The sequence below is a fragment of the Danaus plexippus genome, chromosome 11 (genome assembly GCF_018135715.1).
Source record: "Danaus plexippus chromosome 11, MEX_DaPlex, whole genome shotgun sequence".
In the NCBI taxonomy this organism is placed as follows: Eukaryota; Metazoa; Arthropoda; class Insecta; order Lepidoptera; family Nymphalidae; genus Danaus; species Danaus plexippus.
Genome location: NC_083544.1, coordinates 5,796,167 through 5,822,671, shown reverse-complemented (window position 1 = coordinate 5,822,671; position 26,505 = coordinate 5,796,167). Strand labels below are relative to the sequence as shown.

The 26,505-nt window shown below is 29.2% G+C and overlaps 2 protein-coding genes across 4 annotated transcripts; one reads left to right on the top strand and one right to left on the bottom strand.

The window, feature by feature from the left end:
- The first annotated feature begins 5,232 nt into the window (after nucleotides 1-5,232).
- On the top strand, nucleotides 5,233-9,273 carry LOC116765874 (ras-related protein Rab-3). Its single transcript, XM_061522057.1, has 6 exons — nucleotides 5,233-5,330; nucleotides 5,417-5,523; nucleotides 5,868-5,985; nucleotides 6,235-6,353; nucleotides 6,624-6,795; nucleotides 7,136-9,273. The coding sequence occupies exons 1-6, from the start codon at nucleotides 5,298-5,300 to the stop codon at nucleotides 7,280-7,282; spliced, it is 696 nt and encodes a 231-aa protein (XP_061378041.1). The 5' UTR covers nucleotides 5,233-5,297; the 3' UTR covers nucleotides 7,283-9,273.
- A 7,972-nt stretch (nucleotides 9,274-17,245) lies between these two features.
- On the bottom strand, nucleotides 17,246-24,612 carry LOC116765932 (multiple inositol polyphosphate phosphatase 1-like). Of its 3 annotated transcripts, none has more exons than XM_061522011.1 (5): nucleotides 24,242-24,612; nucleotides 18,607-19,025; nucleotides 18,350-18,448; nucleotides 17,718-18,175; nucleotides 17,246-17,557 (listed from the first exon to the last, which is right to left on the bottom strand). In XM_061522011.1, exons 1-5 carry the CDS (start codon nucleotides 24,408-24,410, stop codon nucleotides 17,389-17,391), a joined length of 1,314 nt encoding a protein of 437 aa, XP_061377995.1. In that variant the 5' UTR covers nucleotides 24,411-24,612; the 3' UTR covers nucleotides 17,246-17,388. The 3 variants fall into 3 exon arrangements, with proteins under 3 accessions (XP_061377995.1, XP_032511473.1, XP_032511474.2); XM_032655582.2 differs by lacking the exon at nucleotides 24,242-24,612 and adding an exon at nucleotides 19,112-19,450; XM_032655583.2 differs by lacking the exons at nucleotides 17,246-17,557; nucleotides 17,718-18,175; nucleotides 18,350-18,448; nucleotides 18,607-19,025 and adding exons at nucleotides 22,152-22,441; nucleotides 22,601-23,058; nucleotides 23,187-23,285; nucleotides 23,367-23,788 and having other exon boundaries at nucleotides 24,242-24,601.
- Between the last annotated feature and the right edge of the window lie 1,893 nt (nucleotides 24,613-26,505).

The following is a 26,505-nucleotide window of genomic DNA, read 5'->3' as shown; positions in this document are numbered from 1 at the left end:
ACTCGGAGGGTACGACCTTGAAATTTTGTTTTTGTCGCCACTAACTGTCCAGGGTGAGGTACAGCTATTTTATATATCGCTGTATGCGGATACTTTCATCATTTTGTTAACAATAACAGTCATTCCATTCGGTGAACCTGAAAAGTTCTCTATCAACTTGTCTTCTGACTATTACGTTAGTGTCGCCTGAATAGTAGACGACGTACAAGTCTGGAGATTAGCCCTCCTGTCCATTTCGGGGAATGTATGCAATGCCATCCTGTATGTAAGATATTCTGGATAAGAAACCTCTGAGTATTTTAAAAATGAAGGTAAGACAAAATAATGATAACATTATTTATCCGTAGTATTAAACCAATTAAATGTTAACAGCGACATCTATGAATTAAATGTTTTACTATCACGGGTGCAAGTTTGTACTTAGCAGAGCACATTAAATTCAATGCACCAAATAGTCTACAGATGTCCTTAATTATTCTATAGTTAAAATATAAAGAAAAACGTGTTAATTTATGTTAGGTAAATAGTAATCAAAAGTATGTATTACACATTAATATTTAATTTAAATATCGAATTTATTTATTCGAGTATGTTGTCTTAATGTGTTAAATTAAAACGGGGAGGAACGTTTTATATTTTTTAACCTTATTGGTTAAATGTTTGTCTTTGTACGGCTAAAGAAAATCATTAACTCTGTTACAAATGATAAACCAAAGTGAATAATTTTTAATACATCTTTAATATTACGATTTGTCTGTAAAATAGATTGTTTAAATATTTGGAACACATAAACTGCCTTGTATTCTTATTGCTATGCGTAAATACATTTGCTTTCATAGTTTAGAAAGGCACTGTTTTCAGGATCAAAGATATTAATTATTTGTGTTTAAAAAGGATATTAAACATCAAAAACTTCGTACAAAAAATATTTGTTATAAATATAATACATGACATACAATATAAGAAAAAATTACATATATAGGATTATTATTAATTTAAACTATATATTTTGCCAAACGAAAAAAATATATGAAAATCTTTTACTTATGTTGCCGGAAGCGACGAGCTTTACTTAGGTAAAATCTCATTATAAAAATTTAAGTGTATTACATATAGCCACATTTTAGAGTAGTTTATTTAGTATGATTAATTTGTTTAAATAAATTTTATTGCTTTATTCAAAACATTTTAAATTTAAATGTTCGTTAATATTAAAAATTATAGATTTCATCAAGTTTCTAAATTTAAATCTGAATATGAAATTATGTATGAGAAGTATGGTTTCGCTTTTTTTTTGTTATGGTAGACTTAGTAGAGATGTTGTAATGTTATCCAATTTTAGTTTAAAAAGTTATACATGCCCTTGCTTCAATCTCATCAAAACAGAGTCGCTGTGCATTCAACCGTGACACTCTAGCGGAATGTCCCAATCCTAAAATGAGGGTGCTTCGAGTGCTACAGAGAGCTCTTACGACATAGGCCTATGTAAGCCAAAAAACCTGGCTGGCCCCAAACCCTGTCTCACTCGGACTCTACCAACTAGGTAAGGAAGCTGCGGACATAGTCCCGCCTCCGTCTAACCGGTCTTACCTAATGAAGCAGTTCAGCTGAGGAGGCAGACTCCTTTCTTCAATGTGTGGCCTTCATTGTGGTGATGACTTGCTCACAGAAGGAGACAACGGTGACCCAAATGGTGAGGCTGTCAAGCATCTTCGGTATGACACCAAACAGCAAAACGCTGCTGTTAACCACGGCCGCCTGATCACAGTGCTGACGGTTCCATGTCACACACTCCTCGGGAGCGTGACGGGCCGATTCCTCCGGCCTATCACAGTTATGGCAGCCAGGGTTCGCTTTTCCTTTTCGCCAGTCTTTCCGCAAGCAACCATGTTCCGACACTACCTGCACAAGTCGGAATGTTATGGTTCCGTAGCACCTGTCTATCCACCGTTAGAAGTGCGAACGAATTGCATTCACAGTAAAAAAACCGGCTCACGGGAACTCAAATTGTGACTTTCATCGCCATAAAAGATCCCCTTGTGTTAGAGTTAGATACTTACCGTTTTCTAATAACATAATTTTTGTCAGGTCTATATGCAGGTAAGTATATATATTTTTAGATAACTTATAAAAGGACAAGGCTTACCACAGAATATGCACCTGAAATGTATATTTCTATTTTTAAATACTACATAAGCTCTGGACGAACTTCAGGTGAACTTCAGGTTGTTATTAATAAGTATTATGTAGTATTGTACAGTATTGTTAGATTAGAGTATTGTATAGTATTGTTAGACTTAAAATGATGAAATCCGTTATACTGTTTTATTTATTTGAATTATTACATATTTATTGTTTATCTTTTACATTATTACCAATGCTAAAATAAACCATGGGAGATGATCTTATGGGTTAAACCAAAAAATACTAAAAACCAGAGCATTCTGAATTGAAAAAAAACTGAAAAGACTTGGTTAGGTAAGTTAATCGAATTTTTGGTCGACTTTAACTTCTCTTGAAATAACTACGACAAAGATATACCTTCTCTTACAGTATATAAGGGAAATGTTCAACATTTAGTACTAAGATTCTCTATTTAAATGAACATTCCTCGCTTAGATAATTATCAATTCGGTTAGAGATCACTTCTATAAATGCAAGTTAAGTATAGTCCCCGGAGATTACGTTAGATTTCAGACAAGTTCAGCTCAAGATTTAATTAAGGTCTTCTATTCGGGAACTCCTATTTTTTGGATAATATAGTTACTATCCAAAAAATAAATTAAATTAAATTTATTAATTACAACTTAGTAGATAAATGTGGGTAATATTAGCTTGATAAAACATAATATATAGAAATAACACTTAAAATAAAACAAAAAAAGAAGTGATAGCAAAAAATAACAATAATTTTAAAATAAAAAAATTAAGTTGTACATATAAATTATTAAAAATTAATGTCACAAATTTTCGAAATAATTTGCTGTACTAATTTCTATTTATATTAAAGCAAAGTGGTGTTGGTTCTTTTTATACTGACAAATTTTCCAGTACTTTTTTTAGCCATTTTTTTTTAAAGTATTTTCCAAACTTAAAGTTTAAGTTTAAGATTTAAGATTTTTATTCCGAAGATAGATTTCCAAAAACATTTTTCTTGTGTCAAAGTAATATAGCAAAATATTACTTAAAGGAAATCTTCCAACCCTTGTAATTGGGTCAAGATGAGGTCAAGGCTTTCATTTCATACATTACAATAAAGCACTCAAGTTGAACAAAATCATCTTCTACGTTTATGTAATATAGTAATATATGTGGATGAAAAAAAAATGCCAAAGATTTTTAAAAAAATCTCTTCACGTTAAAGTGCTTCTCGGCTTGACATAAATGATAAGATAAATGTTTTAGCTGTCTGAACCCGAGACTCCCGTCTAAAAATAGAAACCCGCCCCTTGAATTCTCTGTTCTTATAAGTATGACTTAGGTATACGAATGTTTCAAAGAGGTCATGGACTAATCTGATGCCGAATCAAGGATAAGTCACCTCACTATAAAATAAAAATTACTATAAGCAATTACTGATATTTTTTCAACAACAATTATATTTCATATTATAATAATGTGAAGTGATTTCATTATGGGTAATTTTGGATTTGTTGGCTCAAAGGATAGATTTGTTGGGGAAAGAATTTGACAGGCTGTGTTAGTAGGTTGCGCGCGCATGTCTCCGCCATCTTGAATTTCCATCCTACTCCCTTACCACAGTGATCAGCTAGCAGGACGGAGCTAACAGCTGTGAACGCGAAACACTCCCAACCTGAAAAAGTATAATTTATTAAGCTGCAAACCTATTAATATTAAAAGAACGCTCCCAAATATATTATATATGTAACAACAGAAGTGTGTAAGTGTAACAATGATATACAGTTTTAGTATTATCGATTTTGTTCATTCAAATCAGCCATGGTTTCGCTGTGTTTAATGGTATCCGCTTAGTTATTCACAAGATAATTACAGGGTACTAGTCTTCAAGTAACGAAGTAAGTAGAAGAAATCGATAACGTTGTAAAGCGCTGACACCCGCTCCCGTTGCGTGATGCGAATGTAAAAGGGACGGAGATAGACGTGGTGGGATTACATCGCTAGAAGTCGCTTTAACGATAAAAAATAAATATTGACGTACCTCGTATTGACTGCAAGTACCAATAAAAGGTTTGTGGAACAGTGATAATACAATTCCTTTGTCTATATTTTCTAAGTTTAATGATGCATATCTTACATTTACTTCGAAACCTAACATTTTCCACGTTATTTTTATAGGTATAGAATATACTATGTTTATTTCATAATATAATTAAAAAGGCACAATAAGGAGAAGCCATTGTGAGTAAAGTGTAATTATTAGTTTAATTATTTAAAATTTTGGAAATCGGTTATTAAGTCATTCATTTTTTTTTATAAACTATGTGTTATCATATATATTTGCGCAGAATTCATAAAGTAGACAGCTCGATCCGCCAACGTGGCGTATATTTCATCTGATGTACGTAAAGAGGAAAGAAAAAATTACTTATAGTATTTAAGCTTTGCTATCATTTAACAATGTTCATTGAAATGAATGCAACGGGATATAACAATGTTAAATAAAACTTTAAATTATTACATACTATATATAAAACGTATATATTTTTAATTTAATAATAAATTTATAAGCTAGTTGTTTTACTTACTTGTTACATAATCATATTTGCTTTTAGCTCTAAAATTCTGGTTTCTTAAGATACAAGGTTATGAAGGCCTTCGTTATTTTCTTTTGTATTCGTTTTAATTTAGAAGAGTCTTACAAATGTGAATTGAACGACCTATGCTACATTTATTTTTAACACTACAGTTTATGTGTTAATGGTTGCTTTCTGAAATTAAATTTAATGGAAAAATAAGTACTTTAGATTCGTCAACCTACACCTAAAATTGCAAAATAAATTTGTTTATCAGCGAACTAAATAGGATGTAGCGTAATATCAAAGTCCTTTTATTTTATTAATCAATAAAAATAATTTAGAAATTTAAGCTAATATCTCCCTTATTGTTTTTGACATAAGTGTCTTTTCTCTTTACACAGTTTTAGCGATAAGAATTTGTTTGTACAGCACCTATTCATCAAACGCATATTTGAATCGTAAAACCATGGTTTAAATATTATTTTAGATTAAATAATTCAAAAAAAAATGATTTTCGACGTCAATATAATTAGGGACGGACGTAGAAGTTGTTATGTTATTTAAAATAGTTATTTAAATATGAATGAACAGAATAATAGTAATAAGTGTGAGGTGAAAAACTGCTTTAACTTGTAAGAGTGTAATAAAATATTCTATGTGTAAATAATATGTTATAAACATTGAGCTCGGTATTGCAGATGGCTGGCGGAGGTGATCCCAAATGGCAGAAGGATGCTGGAGATCAGAACTTCGATTACATGTTTAAATTGCTCATTATTGGAAACAGCTCAGTAGGAAAAACCAGGTACCTGTTAGCCATTTCAATGGTATTCTCAATATAATTGCACAATTCTACACCTTTTAAGATAATGATAGATAGTTTTATAATGCAACCAGAAAATGTACTGTTTTCATAATAAATTAAGAAATTCTTCGTAAAATATTGATAGAATGTACTAATTATTAAAATGAAACTTAATAACTGATAATAATAGTCAAAGTATTTTCTATCTAATTTTAATATCTAATTTTAAAATTAAATCTGCATCAGCAGTTTAACGATGTCACATTTTTAATTCTGATATTCTGAATCATTTGCTTAAAAACAATAAAGTTTTTTCTATTTCTATTACTTGTTAATTATTTCAGTTTCCTTTTTCGCTACGCCGACGATTCCTTCACATCAGCGTTTGTGTCAACAGTAGGAATCGACTTTAAGGTCAAAACAGTCTTCCGTCATGACAAACGCGTTAAACTTCAGATATGGGTACGTTTAGCCTAGTTTTGATGAGATATCAACATACTTCTCCCATTTCTTCCTAGCTAAACTTGGAAAAAGGAACAGTTAGTTGAGGAAAATGGAACAGTTAGTTGAATATTACTGTTCAAAAGCCAATTAAGTATTTTAGAAATAATTATTACCATTATCAATTTTTCAATAGAAATAGATGGAAGTTTTGTTTGGTTTTACTAAACAACATATGTTATGTGGTTTACTATAACATTTATATTGCAGGATACCGCAGGTCAAGAACGTTACCGCACTATAACCACAGCCTACTACCGAGGGGCTATGGGATTTATATTAATGTATGACATTACAAACGAGGAAAGTTTCAATAGTGTCCAAGATTGGTAAGTTCAAATAAAAAAAACTTATTTGGTAACCTTTTTGAAACACCCACAAAAGAGTGTAGGTGAATTCCTACATAGATACATATGACAACAATTATTGCTTAATAATATCTTAACATTATCAATATTTTGAACTAAATCATAACTTAAGAAGCTTTTGTTAAAATCGACGATAAAGTCTTTGATATATAATATTTAATTTGATCATCTATACAATATTGAGATATGGAAGGAATTCCAGGACTATAAGTTTTTATTTCTTTTGAACAGGGTTACACAAATAAAGACGTATTCTTGGGACAACGCGCAAGTAATTCTTGTGGGGAATAAGTGTGATATGGAAGAGGAGCGCGTTGTTAGCTCGGAACGCGGCCGCCAGCTTGCAGACCAACTGGGTGTAGAGTTCTATGAGACATCTGCTAAAGAAAATATTAACGTTAAGGTGGGTTGTAATATAGTTGATTTTGTTCTTCCAAGACACTCAATTCTATGAAATATTATTGATGTTAAAGTATAATTTAACATTAAGACCAGTTTTGCTTAATACTATCTTTAAATATAGTGACACAAAATCATTCCTTTATGCCAGTATTCTTGACATAACATTTTTTTAGCAAAAATGTTTAAAACATATTTAAATTGTGAGTAATTTTTTGCAACATAATATTTTTTTTATAATTGGTTACCATCGGTGACATTGAAAGCTGTCTAAGTTTTTTTAGTATTACTATGCAGATGTTTCTTGAAAGTGGTAATTTTTAATACTAACTGTTTACTTAAAGGCGGTTTTCGAACGGCTGGTGGATATAATCTGCGACAAGATGTCCGAGAGTCTAGACTCAGAGCCAGCGATGCTTGCTGGCGGCGCGCGTGGCCAACGCCTCACCGAACAGCCGCAGGGCAATAGCAACCCTAACTGCAACTGTTAATGTGACACAATTTGATGTGATGACCTTGAAAATATTGATCAACAACCAATGACTTTCTGGCCAGTATTAAAAACGAAGAGATTTTTTAATGTTTGTTTCCAGGTTAATATGGGATCAGTATTTTCAATGCCATTGACATTTTAATTTTCCCAAAAACCTTTATAACAGTTCCTCGATCATCAAAATGTTCTTGTTTATTGCTAGCAATTCATTTAATTTTTAATTGCATAAATTAGGTCAAAATTATTTAACTAAAGCCTATCGGTTCAATGTGAATGGTTCAAACATTTTAAAATATATTATTGTATTGTTATGTGTATTACGATAATAGAATTTTATGTGTTAGTATTATTAATTAAGGTGTTAGGTAGCATATTGTGAGCTGGAGTAGGGATCTGATTCTTCTATAGATATTAATATTATTTTATTTTTGGGACTTTTTGCTTTTGCCCTGTATCGCTTTTAAGACTTAAGTTTCTCTGTTATTGTCTCGTTTAAGTATAACAACGATTTATATTTTAAGAATGTTTTTAAGTTTTGCTAAATAATGTTATTTTTTTTTGTTAAGACGTGGTTTATTTTTGATGACAATGTAATAGACTTGTGGAATTTGGACCAAAGTCAAGTTCATCTTATTTACTAAAATATATAAACGTTTTTCTAAAAGCGCAAAACATATTTTTAGAAATCATTTAAAGATATTGCATTCACATATTTTTCATAATTATTTTTTAACAATTTTTATTTAACCAACGTTATTATTAATTATGTATGATTTCTTATTATCTTATTATAGTTTAAGAGCTTGAAACTTTGTAGTGCTTAAAATTATTAAATATATTGCTATTGTGTATACGTGCACAAAAACAAATATAGACAAATATCTCTTTAAAACGACTTTCTAGCTCTTGACCTATATGAAGTATGTTGCTTCGAATATTAAAATAAATAGTAAATGTTGAATTATAATATGTTGTTATTTGAAAATTATAAATAAGTAATGATGACTTGATTTTATTGTATTTAAGATGTATCAAAATGCTTAAACGAATATCTCGGCTTGGCGTTGAAATTGGACAATCTATTTCTATAATGCTATAGATTTTTAGAATGCCTATTCTTGTAAATATGTTTCTCCAGTGTATAAATAAACTGTATAGTATTATACTTAAAATAAAAAAAAAACGGTTTGTATTCTTGTTACGCTGTGTAATTATTGTAACTATAGTTGTTTATTTAATCACTTATATCATGATGCATTTAACATAACAGCTATTACATTATTATAAAATTTAGTACAATGTGTATCTATCACGTTGGTTTATAATTATTGTAGATGACCTAGACAATACAATTTATATATTCTGTTGAAACACTTGCACATTATAGATTAAGTATGTATCTAGTGAAATATATTGATATAACATTGAAAAAAATTATTGAAATTTCGTGTAATGTATGATTTTATTGAAATGAATAAAATGTTCCAAGATTTCAAATATAATGTATGAATCGTAACTTTTATAGAATTGGAAAAAGAAATGTCATGTATGTAAACAACATTAGTTTTATCGTTCTCCATATGTAACCAAGCTTCGAGATAATTAACCATTGTCAATTTTTACCTGAATCTTTTTTATTCACATTTCAACTAAAATTATAAAAATTTTCATAAAATGAAGTGTTGAAAGTAGTGTAGTGGTGTGAAGTCTTTAGAAAGGCATGAAAAGGCATATCTTAGAATGGTTAGTTTTAATTTTACAAAGACAAACCAACTTCTGAATTAAACATAAAATAAATTCAATATTTAAAAACAAAAATTGTTGATATACGTAAATAATTATTTCTATAATTTCCATAAAGCTATGTCTCATTCAAAGCAGAAATATTAATCGTTTAGATGTATTAATAAATGTACGTTATTATATTTGTTGTGCGTTAATAAAGGAATTATTTAAAATAAAAAAAAAATGTGTTAGTTTACGTATGTATACGGTGTTATTATTGCCCCTTCAAATTCTACGACAACCACGTATTTATTGTTAGTTATATAAATGTAACTAAATATCACGTTCATTTAAACGATTCAATCGTAGAAACATTTACTCAAAAATGGCTGAATGCGTAAGGATAAATGGAAAGCGCATTTGAACAAATGTACTGAGTATCGATTTAAAGATCATGTCGTGTACGGTGTACAAGTGGGTCATCATATCGATTTGTTCACACTCAGGTCAGGGCCGAGAGGAAGCGTGCTCTTATCTGACGCTACAAAAACTGCCATTTTTGCTTCAAAAGTAACATGATTTAATTTATAAAACTAAACAATATCTTATGTAAACATAGTGTTTACATAGCGAAAATGTACTTAATCTATATCTAAAGTTAATAAATAAAACGTCTATATTTTGCTTAATAACTCGTTCATAATTCGTGAAAAAATTGTTAAAGTAATACTGTTTTAACACAATTCAGTTTAACAGAACAAATGTGTTGAATAAATAACTTTTAAAAGAAAACCTTTGTCCGAAATTTAAAAGATCTTAAATAACGACCAAATTACCTAAAGAACTACTACTGAAACTTATCTTTAGTTGAATAATTTAGTAGTCTTTTATCTCAATCAGGGAGTAAGGTTGTTTTCGTCTAGTATTCCGTATGAAAAACCATTGAGATCTGAAAGAATGTAACAACACTTTACACTTCTCTTAAACTGATTATAAATTAATTGCAAATGAGCTGTCCGTTAACTAAAGATTATTAACCTAATTGTATACAAGAGCATCTAATAGAATAGAAATAAGAAATTACCATTAATAAAATTTGTTTTAAAAGTACAAGTTAAAATTATCCCATAAGCACCTATTGTACCCATATTCATTTAAAGTGACTGTAATATATTACCATTACTCTGTAAGCGAGATAAACAACGGTCAGCAAAAGGATAAATGTTAGACATTAATCCAAGATACGGTATTGTATATTTCCTTCTTAATGAGTTATATTGCAGCTTTTCCTTTATTGCATAAAACCGCATTTGTAATAATAGAAACAGAAGATACAACTGAAAGCTTTATCAAGAAAAATACGAAACATTCTGTTTTGATAGCATTCGCAAGTTAAGGTTTAAATCAGGAATTATATTTGAAATTCCAGAAATATTAATTTTCATAGTGCCCTCTAGTGTTATGTTTGATATTTAATGAAGGAGATCGTATGGTAACGGCTTTCCAATCAGCTTGTGAATATATGTCGTTGTAAAAGACTTTACACGCAAGATGTCTCTGGTAGCGCTTTCAGAGAAATAGGAGTAACCACTAACCACTACTCAATTTCTTTCGAGAAACACAAATGCAATATAAGAAATATACAAGTATTAAAATTTACGTATGCATAAATATGTATGTCAAATGAATTGTACAATTACTTAAATGTAACGTATGTAATGTATGATCGAAATTCTTATTACTTTAAAACCTTTTCGCAATTAATTTCGACCTCATTACAAACTTGCAAACGGAACAGCCCTTTATAAATGTCAGCTTCAAACTCTATTGCATGAGAACACATCAAGACATCGTACCATAGCGTCATAAAAAATGTTAAAACAAACGAGACGAGCCGTTTTCACGTACCTTAATTGTCTCAAACTTCCCTCACCGCAAATATGAAAGAGCAGAGTTTACCCTAGGGAATTTACCGTCTTTATTTAACAACAGGAGTTTTTTATATTAAGTTTTAACCAAGCAAATTTTTGAGATTTTCTCAAATTAAAAATCAAATAATACAACTATAATGAGTTAACATACAGCGTTTATTAGCAACGTATTAGTTTGTGTTGGATAAATCTATTTTCCAAGACCACTAAATTTTTCTTCTAACTTAGAGTAGCAGTAATGTCATTGCTAGTGTGTTACAAAATTCGTTAAAATATATTGAAATGCGAATTCTAAGTAATGTAAAAACTTTATAAAAATTATAGACTAGTCTTACAGGGTTAAATTTTTCATACAATATATATATATACATATGTATAAGAAACAATACAAAATCCCAGAGGATATACGTGCGTCGGCCTCCAGACCAGACCTATTTATGTATTCGCGAATTTTAAGGCGTGTTGTTATAATAGAGCTTACAATTCCTTGGGAAATATTACTAGCTCACTAGCGAACTCACTAGAAATAAGTTTATTGTGGATTTGTACGCGGTAGAAGTAGGAACGAAGGTAGATCGGCAAAAAATACATTCTTGGAACGTACTTCGAAGGCAACCCTAGTAGGCTCTTTTCAAATTTGGTTAGGTTGAGAGAGGAGCTTGGACGGTGGAAGTGAGCGTTAGGATAGGGGCTCCTTAAACCTAAACCTGGGTTGAAAGTCCCAAGCACTGTTGAAGCTCCTGTAATGTGAATCTTTTGAATGCTAAGAAGTTTAGTGTCATTATACTATATATGTATTTTGCCTGAGAGTTGCAGCATCCACGTGTATTATTCTTGTTTTTTTCGTGGGACCTTACCGTTTACTAAACATTATTATTATTAAATTTTATTTATTATTAATCAATCATGAATGTTTAAAAGCTAAAATCATAAAAAGTCACAAGGGCTTTTGTCAACAGAAATTCAATGCATTTATATTAAAATTCTCTTTCAAATTCTACGGTATTAGTAAGTCCAATGGTATTAAAATTATAGTGATTTATATTACCTTTTGTAGACGTAGTTTGTAATATCCTTACAACTAAAGTTTAGTTAATTAATATAAATATATTTATTGCAAAATGAAATTTATTAATAGTATTCATTTTTATTATCTGTTATTTATAAATTATTATTGAAGTATTTAGCAGCTAGGACTTTCAATAACAAGGAACTTTTTTATGATGCCAGCTCAGAAATACAGATTTTAGACGAGTAGACTCAAAGTCACAAGTCACAAAGTCAAAGGCACGGGCTTTAGTCGTTGCTAAATAAAACCAAAAATTTAAGCTGTTATTTGACCGAAAGAGCAAGCGATTTTGTAATGGAATTATTTATATTTGATAAACAATTTAGATTTTAAATAATAGCCGATTTTAGCAGCTATTAAAGATGGCTATTATTGCTAAAACAAAATTGGGCTTAACTATATTATACCACCTTTCATATTGATATATTTTATTGGACCTAAAAACCTGTCTAAGCACAGAATTACATATGCTTATTTATATGTGTACCTCATTTATTTATTGGAAAGTTGACATCACCCATAGGTTGCTGAATAATTACATTAAAGTATCCACTTCACATACGGTTGGTCGGAAAAACAACATTGTACGAACAAAATATTTTTAATATATCACTCGATATTATAAATATGTTTTTCTATGACAATATAAAAACCGGTTTTTTAGAGTGATCAAGTTAATAATTTTATATCTCAAAATGATTTAATACATATTATACTTTTACGAAACACAGTTTATATTTACTAATAAAATATTAATATGTTTTTGCGTTGAGTGTTCTTATACTTCACTTGTACGTATACACATGTTTGAGTAAGCAAAGTTTCGTACACAAGTTTACTGCCAATTATAAATCACTCGAACTTTTGATATATAATACACATTTGTTTTTCTAATTAATTTTTACTTTTTAAACAAACAAATACTTATATATCATTAGTATTAAAAGTATAGAAACAAATACTCTTCGTAATTTTCCTAAGGTCACACTCGAAAATAGTTTTTGAATATAGACATACTGTTTTTTTTTTTTTTAAGGAATAATGTCGATGATATATTTTAGTTATATAAATACCCGCCAGACTGTTGGCGATTCGGTGTTAACTCGAAACGAAAAATAAACAATTGCCTATTAAATTGAGATTTGATACCAACGAACAATCATTAATGTCAAGGCAACAAGACAGGCTATTTTAGGGATTGTGATCTGTTTGCAAAATTTAAATAAATAAAAGTACAAACAAGGAAAATTTTTCACTCTACCCAAAAGGATTCCATACAAATGACCAACAAAATGAAATAAAATCTGAAATCACGGTCGGGAGCAGAAAATTTAACGTGGACAATAAATCATACCACAAAAGGGAGGTAAGCTGGACGTGACGAAATAATACTGTAGCACACTGTTTAATGAACGAGATGTATTTAAAGTACTTAATAACATTCTATATTTTCACCACAAAACTGATATATGCTGTTTAATTACATTATTGATACTTATTATATGATAACACAAAGCTAAACTGTGTCTGCGTGTTTACCGCTATCACCACTATTATTGAGCAGATTTGCGTAATGCCATATTACAAAATAACTATTCATAACCCGACGTCTATTTATTTTAATTTTATATTTCAGCTCCCACATATCCTGTAAATTATTGATTTGGGTCAGAAGGGTAACTAGGTTATCGTTCTTATTCTAGCGCAATGATAGAAAATTTTATTTCAGAGAGAATTATTCAATTTGCACCAATAATGTATCACAAGTATACTGGGACTATGTTAAAATATACATACATATATGTATGTATGTAGGAAAAAAAATATTTAATTCTTTTTCCAAATCATAATTGTAGGTTAACCAAATTATATCTGAACATTTATTATATAATAAGAATTAATGATACAAGATATAGACTTCCATTTTGTTAGTTATGATACATATTAATTGTTTACGGGAATGGTTACGTTACTAATAAGTGTATAAATATGAAATATAAACACGACTTATGTGGGATACTGAGTTTGAATCATATTTAGGCTGTTTTATATTTGAAATATATTTGTCGAATAATATTCGTTTTGCGGCATCTTATTAACCGACTTCAAAAAGGAGGAGGTTTCTCAATTCGACCGTATATATGCTATTTTTTATTCTTTATACTATCCTATTTTTCATATCATCAGCTATCTCCTCGTAAAAGAATTGTCATAATCCGCCCAGCTGTGCCAAAGGATTTATTTCGGAAAATATACAGGCATAAAAAATATACACACAATTTTTTTTTACTTTATAATAAGACATTTTAATTTTCTTTAAATATTAGGAAAATATTGTCATGAAATGAGAACTTCTATATGAAATTTGTTATAAGGGAGAATAAATTACGTTTCTAATAAAGGAGGTCAAAATTTGTTAATTATGAAATAAAAGAAAACTATTACAATTTAAGATAATTTAAAATTTTATGAATTAAACTGCAAATACTTTTAATTTAAAACGACATACTAACGTGGCGAGGATAATTTTTGTTGATAGAAAGAGGAATTGAATCTACAAAAGTAAATTGCATAATATGTCAAATTCTGCTCAAAATAATTGTCAAGTTACATGTAGAAAATCTCTCAAATCTATCAAACTTTTAGAAAAAGCTCCATGATTAATAATTGTCTTAATACATCATGTTTCTATAATAGTGACAGTCCAAAGAATTGGACGAAGTTGAAAGTTCACGTAAAATAAGAAAATAAGCTTGTGTAAAATAAAATACGTTATTGCTGATAAAAAACTGAAATGTCATGAGGCTAGCTGAGTTTTCTTCCTAACTTAAAATTTTCTTTCGAAGTATAAACTTCTGAACTTTTGAGAATCTAAAATCAACTCGTATAGAAAGAGGAACATAAAATTTTAAAGTGTTTCATACCAACAGAGTTTATTAATGAGAGCATTTTAAAATTAGATAAAGATATTTTTATAATAGTTTTTTATATTATCAATTAAATTAAAAACCTTGAATCATCACGACTTTTGGTTAATAGATGTAAAATTATGTTCTGGATTCAACAACAAAGTTATTTGCAGCTACCATTGGTCGAATCAGCGTGGCCGAAGTGATTCTTGCTTTCTTGATTCAACATTTTTAACCTACACAATTAAAAGTTCTTACAACGTCTATTACTTCCTAGTTTATCCAAGTTTTAGAATTTAGTGATTTAGAAAAGGCAAACGTCGGAAATACAAATACGTTCAACTAATGCAGCTTGAAAGAGAGTTTAAGATGAATTTCGTTTGAACTCTTCTTGAAACGTTATAATCCGGTTTTTCAGTGGCCCGTAGCGAGTAATAGCTCTTTATATTTGAATGATTTTTAATCTCCAGACTTGAATATATATTAAATATAATATTTAATGTTTATAAAGACTTCTTTATCAGATAAATGGTACATATAAACCATAAACATTTAAAAATTTTACCAATACAACGGGGAATGGACAATATTTCATATATTGTTGTTGTTTTGAAAACTAAGTTGAATTGTATCTAGTCGAATGATAACTAATTAACATACAAATAATAATAAAATGTTAAAACATATGTATGCAGAACCTCAACATATCGCTGTAAAGGTGTACATAAGAAGGCATACCTTGAAATTGCATTTATTTCCGAGGGATGTTTTAATACATTTGAGACTATTTATTTTACTAACGCACCTGGCTAACGTACCTGCCAACACCATGCCCACTATGTGAACATCATCTATTTTAAAATAAGATGTCATCTGAAATAAAAAAAATATAATTGCGGTACTTAACTTAAAACTGTTAAGCATCATTATTAATTTGATGAAAAATTGGAAGAAAGATAGGAATAACATTATTAAAGAATCAATTGCTACCCTTTTATTTTTTTTGTAAGTTACTGGTTAGTAATATTATCCCGCAATTTATTAGTGTGATAAAATCCAACCTACTTTTCAAATCGACAATCTTTGTAAAATTTTGTAGAGTCCAAGATGGATAATGTAAATAACAATAACTGACTCATTACTCTCTTTAAATACCATTAATATATCATACTTAATTAAACGAAACTAGTGTTTTTACTTGTAAAGGTATGTTATACTGAAGTCGTTAATAATTATAAAATTTTATAATTATATCATAAAACGTGTTTCTGCTTAATAAACATCAAACAGGTAAAAGACACGCTTAATAGCTTTTAATTTAATGCATACGATAAGTTATGTTAAATAAAATTGAGGTCAATATACGAGCGATCGTAATATTAGAAGGTGAACAAGTTCAGGGGACCTTTACGATTCATGGAATAATTGGTTAGGCAAATATTATATATACAAATTCATTCATATTATACAATTAACCAACGAACAGACATCCTTTATAGTATTTTTGTAATGTAATAAACGTTTAATCATTAATATTGTTGCTAAATATGCTAAAGCTACTGGCAACATTTATCTCAACTTTGTGGATAAAATGAACAATTTCTAAGGCGACTAGTTTTGCATTCGAAATAGCTGGGATATAAGTTGGTTTTACACAAGAAGCCCAGTCAACAGAGATTATACTTATTAGGGATTATCTCAATAACAGGATAGAAAACAATTTCGTTGCTAAATGCTGAAGAATTGCTCTTTTTAAAATAAAAAATAAATAAAATATCATATTATTTGTATGTCTGTCAGGCGAGAGAAATGTTAATAGTCGATACTGCTTATGTGATCACTCCTATTTGTAATTAATGCATTCAAGAGCCCGATATCGTCTTTCATTCTCGTCACTAGATTAAATTATATTGATATCTAAATAATGTATAACTGTATATCCAAAAGATATTGTGTTTTAATAAAAGAATTTTTATTCGTATGCACGCTATTTTGTCAGAAAATGAAGTAAAATAAAAAAAGAAATCGTAGTTAAAATCTCGGAATTCTAAGAACAAGATAACGTGAGACTAACTAGCACCAAGCTCTTCTTATTTATTTCCTTTGTCTGCCTGATATATGGAGTTGTAGCCGCAGTAAGATATCAAAGTATGTCTTCCTTCTAATTTATTTAAAAAAAAACTACTATTCACTCACTTACTTTAATAGAAAATTACCATTAACGCCACCAAGTGCATTTCATTTATTATTATAAAGTGGATTTATTATTATAAACTAACAAAGGAAAAAGTACCTAAGGATAAAGATGTTATAAAAATAAAACAAAATTATTATACAATAAGATATTTATATGATTCAATAAAAAAAATACAAAGAATATATTTTAAAAGAATCGACGATATTCGTTCATTATTAAGTATTCAATGTTTAAAAATATTATTATAGATACGACAAAAAAATGATTTCAGTACTAATAAGGCTCACTTCGAAACTCGCAAAAGTCGATAGTTGTGTTAATAAATGGCCGCAATTTATTCTCGAATTCTCGCCAGGAACAAACACCCTCCTCGCATATCGATCTCATTGGCTCTTCGTTTAAGTAGAACACCACGTTATAGTCTTCTGAATTGTCTGTACATCTGTAAACAAGATAACCTTTGACATATATCAGAAACCTAAGTATCTTCTCCGTGTATTAAAACTTTGGTTTTTAAGTTTGTTTGTGTATATTTTCAGAATATGCATAACCTTTTTGTTAATAACTAATTACACCTTTATAATCTTAATGAAAATACTCGCCTGTTTAAAACAGCTATCAAATTGGCAGAGAACACTGATATCTTGCTAGATCTCCATTTTCTTTCACGATCCCTATTTAAGCCATTCAACTTGGCGCTATCCTTAAAAAGTCCTAAAGCTGTATATATTTGATCTAACATAGTAGCGTGAGTAACGTAAGTTACAATTTTCTTTCCATGTCCTTTTTTGGCGCTTTCGAAACTCTCTAACAGGTTTGCTAATGGCACTCTCCCAAAAAGTTCGTTGACTGACGTACCATAACCATTCCTATAGTAATGTTTCAGATCTTGAATATATTCGAGGACTTCTAAATCATCTTTGGTAAAAACAGCACACCAGGGACTGAATTTATTGTCAACTGCAGACCACGTGTATCGACACAAATCGTATAAAGCTGTTATATTATCATCGGTGAGCATATAATCAATGCCAGTACGTCTCTGTATTCTGTCTTTGGTCTAAATAAAAAAAATATTTTTAATCTAAATAATATTTTTTCTAAAAATATCTTGAAGTAATTTTTTATAATGTATCATTTTTTTTTTAATCTTTACTAAGTATTTAAAATTTTGTATTTCTTTATTTAATATGATATATTGAGTATAAAATAAAAAACAGATATAATGACTTACTGCTAAATATTCTGAATTCTGCATATACTTCGCAGCTTCAACATAAATATTAGGATTTCGCTGCACATCTTTCTGGTAGGAACCACATGTTGCATATGGCTAAAATAAAATATGACGTTTTTCTAAAATTCTACACAAAACAAAAAAGTAAATAAAATCCTTATAACATACGTTTTCAACAGGAAACGTAAATCTATCAACAGAAATATAATAGTAAGTAATTGTTGAAACATCAAGCAAATATATTTATTACTCACAGCCATCACATCTGCACCTGCTTTTACTTTTTCTATTGTTAAGTCGTCTCCTAAGCCCTTTACGAAATGTTGAATACTTTTTTCTATCCAAGAACCTGAAGCAGATCTAAAAGAATAATCTCCATTGCGAAGTTCACTCAATAAATCTGGAAACACTTCTTTAAGGCGCTTGCTAAGCCCAAGCATTTCTTGGCGGCCTTCTTCTGTCAGATCACTTTTACCGTTTAAAGTGTTTTGATTTAATTGCCAGTTCTGTAAATTTTCAACATCCTGAGCACAAAGAGAACTACGTCCTTTTTTGTAACTTGTTGTGATATAATTCCTTATAGGTAAAGCCTGCTTCATGCTTTCTGCGAATTTAGCGCCCGGTTCTCTTTTTCCATGGCGATATATTCCCCATATACTTACTGGTTCACAACCTGTAAACAAAATTGAAATTTAAACATTTCTGCAATAAAAACATTTCAAATGTGACGAAAGGGACCCGAAGTTTGGGACAACTCACCTCGTAACCTTACAATAGAATCTCTTATATCTCCTCTAACCGAATTGTATGGGGTTTCCGTTGATAAGTATTTATAAGGGCAACCCGTATTCCAGTAACAAAAGTTCGATGCCGTTAATTTAAAGAAACAACAAATGCATATTATTAAAAATAATTTCATTTTAAAACAGTCTACCAAAGGTCAGTCATGTACACTTGTCTGGACCCTAAGATAAACTAATTGGAATTCTCATAACGTTAGCGTTCATTTTATGCATCTCAACAGGTTTAGACAAAATAAAACATTTATTGCTTTGTAAATATAAGTGGATACCTTTTATATTCGACATGTTTATTAATTGATATAATTAATTTAAGAAGAAATAAAAAAAAGTTGTAAAAATAAAAAGATATGATTACTAAACAATATGATTCGTAAATTATGTAGGGTGGCAACCAGCGGTTCCAGGAAAACTACGAAACTTACTTATATGTTTATTATAATAAGAATTACATATCAACACTTATAATCTATACCTAAGACTACATGACTGCCCCGATGTTAGAATAGCACTACCATTCCATTGCTTGTGTATCAGAAATTTTTTGGTTCACACGACTTGGTGTTCGTTCCGCGGATTCAGCAACGTCACTCGTAATATGATATTTTCATCTCTCCGGCCATGTTCATTTTTTTTCAAAAACGTTGCGCGTGCCTAGCACCTCTACCCGCAGATCGGCAACCATTTTCCAAAAAGTAAAATGTTATTAATCTCCATCTATGGATTCTGTATATTGTAGATAATTTAATTAATAGTAACTAAAAAAACAATTAGTGTCAAAGAGAATACTGCTTTTTTATCGGTAATTTCTTCAGCTACGGTCCGTGGAAAAATAGAGTATTTCCAAATACATTGTTGAGGTATACACCATCGTGAAATATAAAACGAAGTGAGTGCGTGTTAAAATATATGAAAATGTATGTACAAAAGAAATGTGTTAAGTAGAAAATACTATAATCATAAAAAAGGTGGATATAAAGATATACAATGGAAATGTTAACGAATAGAAAGGAATTAAGATTCCCTAATATATTTTTTTAAATGCCACAAGTCTTATACACCACGATGTGAGATATATCGTATGGTAAGAGCTTAAACTTTAAGGCTAAAATAAATAAATGTTGGAATAGTTAACATAGTATGGTTGATACCTTTTTGTTTGCTTTATGTACGAGTACGAGTAGTCAATTGTATAAAAATATAGGATTGTATTAATACATTAATTAGATTATATAATTAAACAGTATAATTTAACATTATAGCGTTTTTATAGCGCGGTCATTATGTAATATTTAATTAGGTTGTTTTATAAACGAGAATTAGAAGAAATTTTGAAGAAGTATAAAGTTTGTTTTGATCACTAACACCGCATCAATAAAATAGACTATTACGAATAAACTGTGTTGCAACATGCTCCAAAAAAACACTACTGCAATGGAAGTGTAATCTCAAACAGCTGACGCTTGTGTTTGGCTTTTAGAAACATTTAAGAAATACATGGAAGATTATTATGATTATTATTATTATTCATAATCATAAGATAAATAATATGGACGCGAGTTGAACACAAGCATGAGTAACAAAACATATAACTTCCATTAACCGTTAATTTTAAATCTATAACTCCGTCTTAATTGAAAATATCCCAAATTTTAAGTTTTAGTTTGATAGTATTGACAAGAAATACCATAACAGGTAGATTCCTCGTTTTGATACAAGCCTCCTGATGTTTTCTTTTCATCATATCTTACTCCGGAAATAGCTTCTACGCTCATCATACTTTTAGACACATGCAACATTAGTTACTAGCTTTTGGAGAAGGTACTACTAAATCGTTTTCATTATCGTCATTAGTAAATTTAGGTAGACGACATAGTTTAAATATGAAGGTTCTTAAATTCCGTTTTAAAAAGAGTTTCCCGCAGGTAGGAATCAAATTATATGTGACTTTTAAAAAATAATATCTCATATTAGAAGGAAATTTATAACAAGCGATGTCATAGAATTTGTTACAAGCTTTTCAGGTTTCCTCATGATTTGTCGGATTACAAAGCATCCTAACGCACATACGTCCGGGATCCTACGCGAGACCTTACAAACTGAAGTTTAAAACGCCACACCAAATAGTCGTCAGCGTGGAGTGCGTTGATAAGCTTGTTTTTAAATTGAGTATAATTTATACTCATGAATAGAAAACAGAAACAATTGTCACGACAAAGGTCAATTATAATTTTGTCATACATTATCAATATAAAGTTTGTTACTAACTACGAGTTGCGCTACTGTATTTGACCACCGATAACTCCCAGTATACAGATAAAACGAAATTTATAGATTTGATGGACAATTCTAAATTTCTTATATCATAATATTTATTGTACGGTTTTAATATTTTTTTTTTTTCGCTGATTGACTGTTGATTTCTTCGCAAAAGCTTTGTTTGGACAACAATTATGTCATTTAACAGTATAAGTAAATAATAAATGCAGTTATCTATAAATTGTTGGAAATTTTAAATTTTAAAATTTCAAATGAAATGAAATAATTCAGATTACTTTATATAAAACGTTAAAATATATTCTATTTAGTAATATAAATATGAAGACAAAAAATTCTGCTCAATATTGTTTTCAATAAAAATTATATTTTAATGAACAAGAACTAATTTTGAAATCAAATTTTAAAAAAAATAATGTAATGAAAATTATATAATATATAGTTAATGAAAATTTTTGGAAACATATTTATTGTTTTAAATATTTGCTATGCCTACTTTTGACAAAATACGTTTAATTGTTTAATGGATTGTACACAAAATCGGGTAAGGGAAGTCTAAAGGATTTAAATTAAATTAAAACAACTTATTTTCAATAAAACGTCAGCATCGATTTTTTTATACCTGTAAACCAATGTTTAACAATTTTATAGAACAAAAATTGTAAGCCTCATTGTAATGTGTAAACTTAAAAAAAATATTGTATAGGTTATGAAAAACATAAAAATTTCAAACAGTTTATTGTTTATAAATACTCCTGTGTATTTGAGTATATGAAATCAGATCACACTAACATTTCTTCATAATTTTACCATTAATTATTGACTAGTAGTAATTAATCAACTCAATTTATAAAAAAAAAACTAGCAAAAATCTAATGTAGTGTTGAGGAAAGGCTTTAACGTGTTTTCAAATTGTTGCCAGGAACAAATGCCGTCAGAGCATACTGATGTCACAAATTCTTCGTTAATATAGTACGTTACTTTATAGTCTTCATTGTTATCCTCTAAGCATCTGAAATACAAATATTTTTAAAACATAACATAAATGTAATTGAAAATGTTGAATTTTTCTCAATTCATTTTCAATGTTTTTCTATGATATAAAGTAAATATTTTTCAAGTTACTTTATTAAATCTATTAATTTTAAGAATTACCACTATATTTTCTAACCTATGTAAAACAACTATTAAGTTTGCCGCAAAGGCACCCAATTTGGTAGACTTCCATTTTCTTTTCGGATTTCTATATGCGTGAGTTAAAGGTTCCTTGTCCGTGAACCATCCTAGAGCACTATAAACCATATCCATCATAGTAGCATGAGAGAAATAAATAGTAAGTTTCATTTTTTCACCCAATTTCACATTTTCAAATGTTTCATAGAGATTAGATAAGGGCAAGCGACCGAATATTTCACTGTAACGATTTCCAGGACCATTTCTGTAGTAATGCCGCAAATCTCCATGGTACTCATTTACTATGAGGTCTTCTAACGTAAACAGGGCACACCAGGGACTCCGCTTGTTGTCTATACCAGACCAGCTGTATCGACAAAGGTCATATAGGGCGGTAATGTTTTTGTTTGTGAGGTTATATTCAATAGCCATTCTTTTGTGAATTTGCGCCTTTGACTGAAATAATGATGACATATATATATTTAACGTAGTTGTTCTTCAAATACGATTAAGATTAAATCATGATACGCAATATTAAAAATAATATATTTAATATTTTTTATATCAGTATAAAAAAATATTACCGCCTGGAATTCTTCAGATTCTTTATATTTAGAAGCTTCATAATACGTATCTGGATTATCTCTAACTTCATCGAGGAATTTGGGACACGATTCATACGGCTAAAAGAAATAACTTTTTTAACAGTTTCTTATAGTTATTATGTATAAAAATATGTTATATACTCGCATTTTATTACTTACAGCTATAATATTATCGCTGGGATTCGCCGGTTCTATGTTTATTGGAATATCAGAGAAACCTTTAACAAAGGCCTCTGCTCCATTTTCGACCCACGGACCGTAAGCCGACCTTACTCTATAACTACTATTACCGAGATCTCTTAATAGTTCTTTAAATGTCGCTCTTAATCTTTTACCAATACCAAAAATTTCTTGATAGCCCTCTTCAGTCAAAGACTGCACGCTATCAAATACTTTCCTCTCATCGAACCAGTTCTTTAAATTTTCGACGTCTTGTGCACACAAAAAGCTATTACCCTTATTAAAACTATCAACTATGTAATCCTTAAATTTCACCGCTTCCCTTATTTGATATACAAATTCAGTACCTGGAGTTCTTTTACCATGTCTTATAAGTCCCCAAACGCTTATTGGTTCGCAGCCTAATGAGAGGAATTCTTATTTAAAATTTACTAAAAAATTACAACTGTTAATGTTATTGATGTTTACTCAGTTGAATGAGTATACTATATAAAATGTCACGATAAAGCGATATATCAAAGAAAAACTAAAATAACTGTTGAAAAATTCATCCATGATAAGTACATAACAAAACGATTCTCTTACTCTTGTATTTTAATTTGATATCATATGCAAACTATTCATCTTCACAAGAAATACGTAGAAATAAAATTAAAATAAACTTCAATTTAATAAAAAAAACGCAATATTTTTTTTTCCAAAGTAAAGTAGAATATATATATTAGAGTTATTAAAAATCTTTTATTTTATTTTACAAACAATAATTATATAAAACAGTTAGTATTGGCATTGGTGAGACAAGATTTGAAGACTGATCATATTACTTACAAAGTAATATATATAAGGAAACTTACCTTTAACCTTCACGAATGAATCTCTCAGGTCTCCTCTGATACAATTATAAGGGGTTTTGCTTGAGAAATGGTTAAAGGCACATTGAGAATTCCAAAAGCAATTTTTTCCAAACACTGATATTATAAAACAACAGAGAACGATGAAATTATAGTGTGAATTAGACGACATTGTGAATTTGTTTGTTGAATCAAATATACTCTTCTGTGTGTTCTAATGTATGTGTATTCAACTCTGACATATGGATGTCTTTTAAAGGTCAAGAAATGCTCACGATTTTTAAATGTTATCAATGTGAAGATACAAAATAAGTGACAAAGCTTAGACACTACTGCGACCAGTTGCTAAATATACAATGAATAAAATATTTTGTTTATCAACTGGGAATATAAATGAGAACAATTAATATGAATTACATATATATAAGGAGTGTACACGTTCCTAATCAATTTATAACGCCATGAAACCATGATAATTATGCACACATTTAGTTTTATATCCTTAATTACTTTAATAGTGGCCTTTCCAATAATATGTCGTTAGTGCAATTATATATTTAGAATTATTTGAATTTGAGTTTATGTCATAATTATATGACGTATTTTAAATTTTCTCGTTAATTAACTGCAATAATCAACATTATGACGGCATAAAATTTTAGCAAATGTATGTGCCTAAGTTTCAAATTTTTGTTCACAACTAAATTTGAATAGTAGAAAAGGACAGATTATTTTTACTCTACGAATTTAAGGAAAGTACCCGTACATAGTGTAACAATTACTTGAGTGATTCGTTTAAATAAATAGGCTTCTTAAATGAATAATAATTACCTGGAAAGACTTAAAATTCATGTATATATAAAATTTTCTTCATTTGGTTACATCAAATTGTATTTTTCATTTTAGCCTGTTTTTTGTTGTAATTGGTTTGGATTGATTTGAAGTCCATATTTTTAAAGGTTTTACTTCTTTGTCGTAATATTACAGCAAGTATTTTGTTTCCTTTAACGTTTTTAGATTTGGTTAATCTATATTTTGGTTGTGTTCACTGAAGTATTTTTAACTTTACTGTAAACTATTTCCGTTGACCAACTTTTTACATGTAACCAAAATTTTGAGTAGCAAAACAGCGAGATATTAAGATAACGGAAAATTAATAGAAACGAAACAATGAAGATATAATATCCATTTTAATTTGTGTAATACCTAATATGTATACAAAAATCATTTTCTAAAAGACTCGTATGTACCTGCAATAGCTTTGATTAGTGTTTATGTAGTGATGTCACAGCATACATTATTTTCGTTCTATATTATATACTACCTCATGTGTGTGTTTTTAAGAGCGATGGCATTTATCTGCGATGAATGATTTGTTGACTAATAAGTAAGTTATAGAAAGATTATTAGGAAGTGCAATTTTTTAAATTAAGGGTAGTGATCTATTAGGAATCCTAAGTATTTAGTAAGTTTTATAATGACTATACTGTTACGATTATTAAGAAGTACTTGTGCGTCCCAGTACTTTTTAATGCAATTACAGTGTTATTTTTGTAATAAAAGTGATTTAATTATAGCTTTATGTAAAAACTACTTATATAAAAACTTTATCTTATCATGCTGCAAAATGGGTAAAGATTATAAATACGTATCAAATTATGTAGAAACTAATAGTTGATATCAAACTAATAAGATACGGGAATTTAAAAAAAAACAAAGTCAATTAACTATTGTATCATCCAAAAATTTCGTTTTTATAGAAGTGAAAGTTTTATGTTTTTATAACAACTGCAAAAAATAAGAATACAATAATGATATTTTTTTGTCATCTAAGAATGAATCGAGATTCTCAAGCAATACCTTAAATTATGATCAATGTTGTACAAAAAATAGCGAAATATTCTCACAATTTCATGAAATTTTACGTGTTATATAATAAAGCGAGTTTATATTTAAGTGAATATTATAGGTAAAAACATATTTCTATGAACGTATCGAACATTTTCTGTAATGTATTTAAATGACATACATTACTTCCAATTTATAAAAAGAAATTGAATTCTTAACTGGCTTTCTTCTAATAACTTCAAGTAATCTAAGCGAACAATAATTTCATTGTCATACTAAACACAAAATGTAGAGAATGCGACATACTTTTTTTTTAGGTTTACTAACTAACATACCTTCTTTGTTCTAGGTTAAGACATACTTAACTATTTTTGAATTTAAAGTAATTAAATTAAATAGGAGTTTAATAAAACAGGACG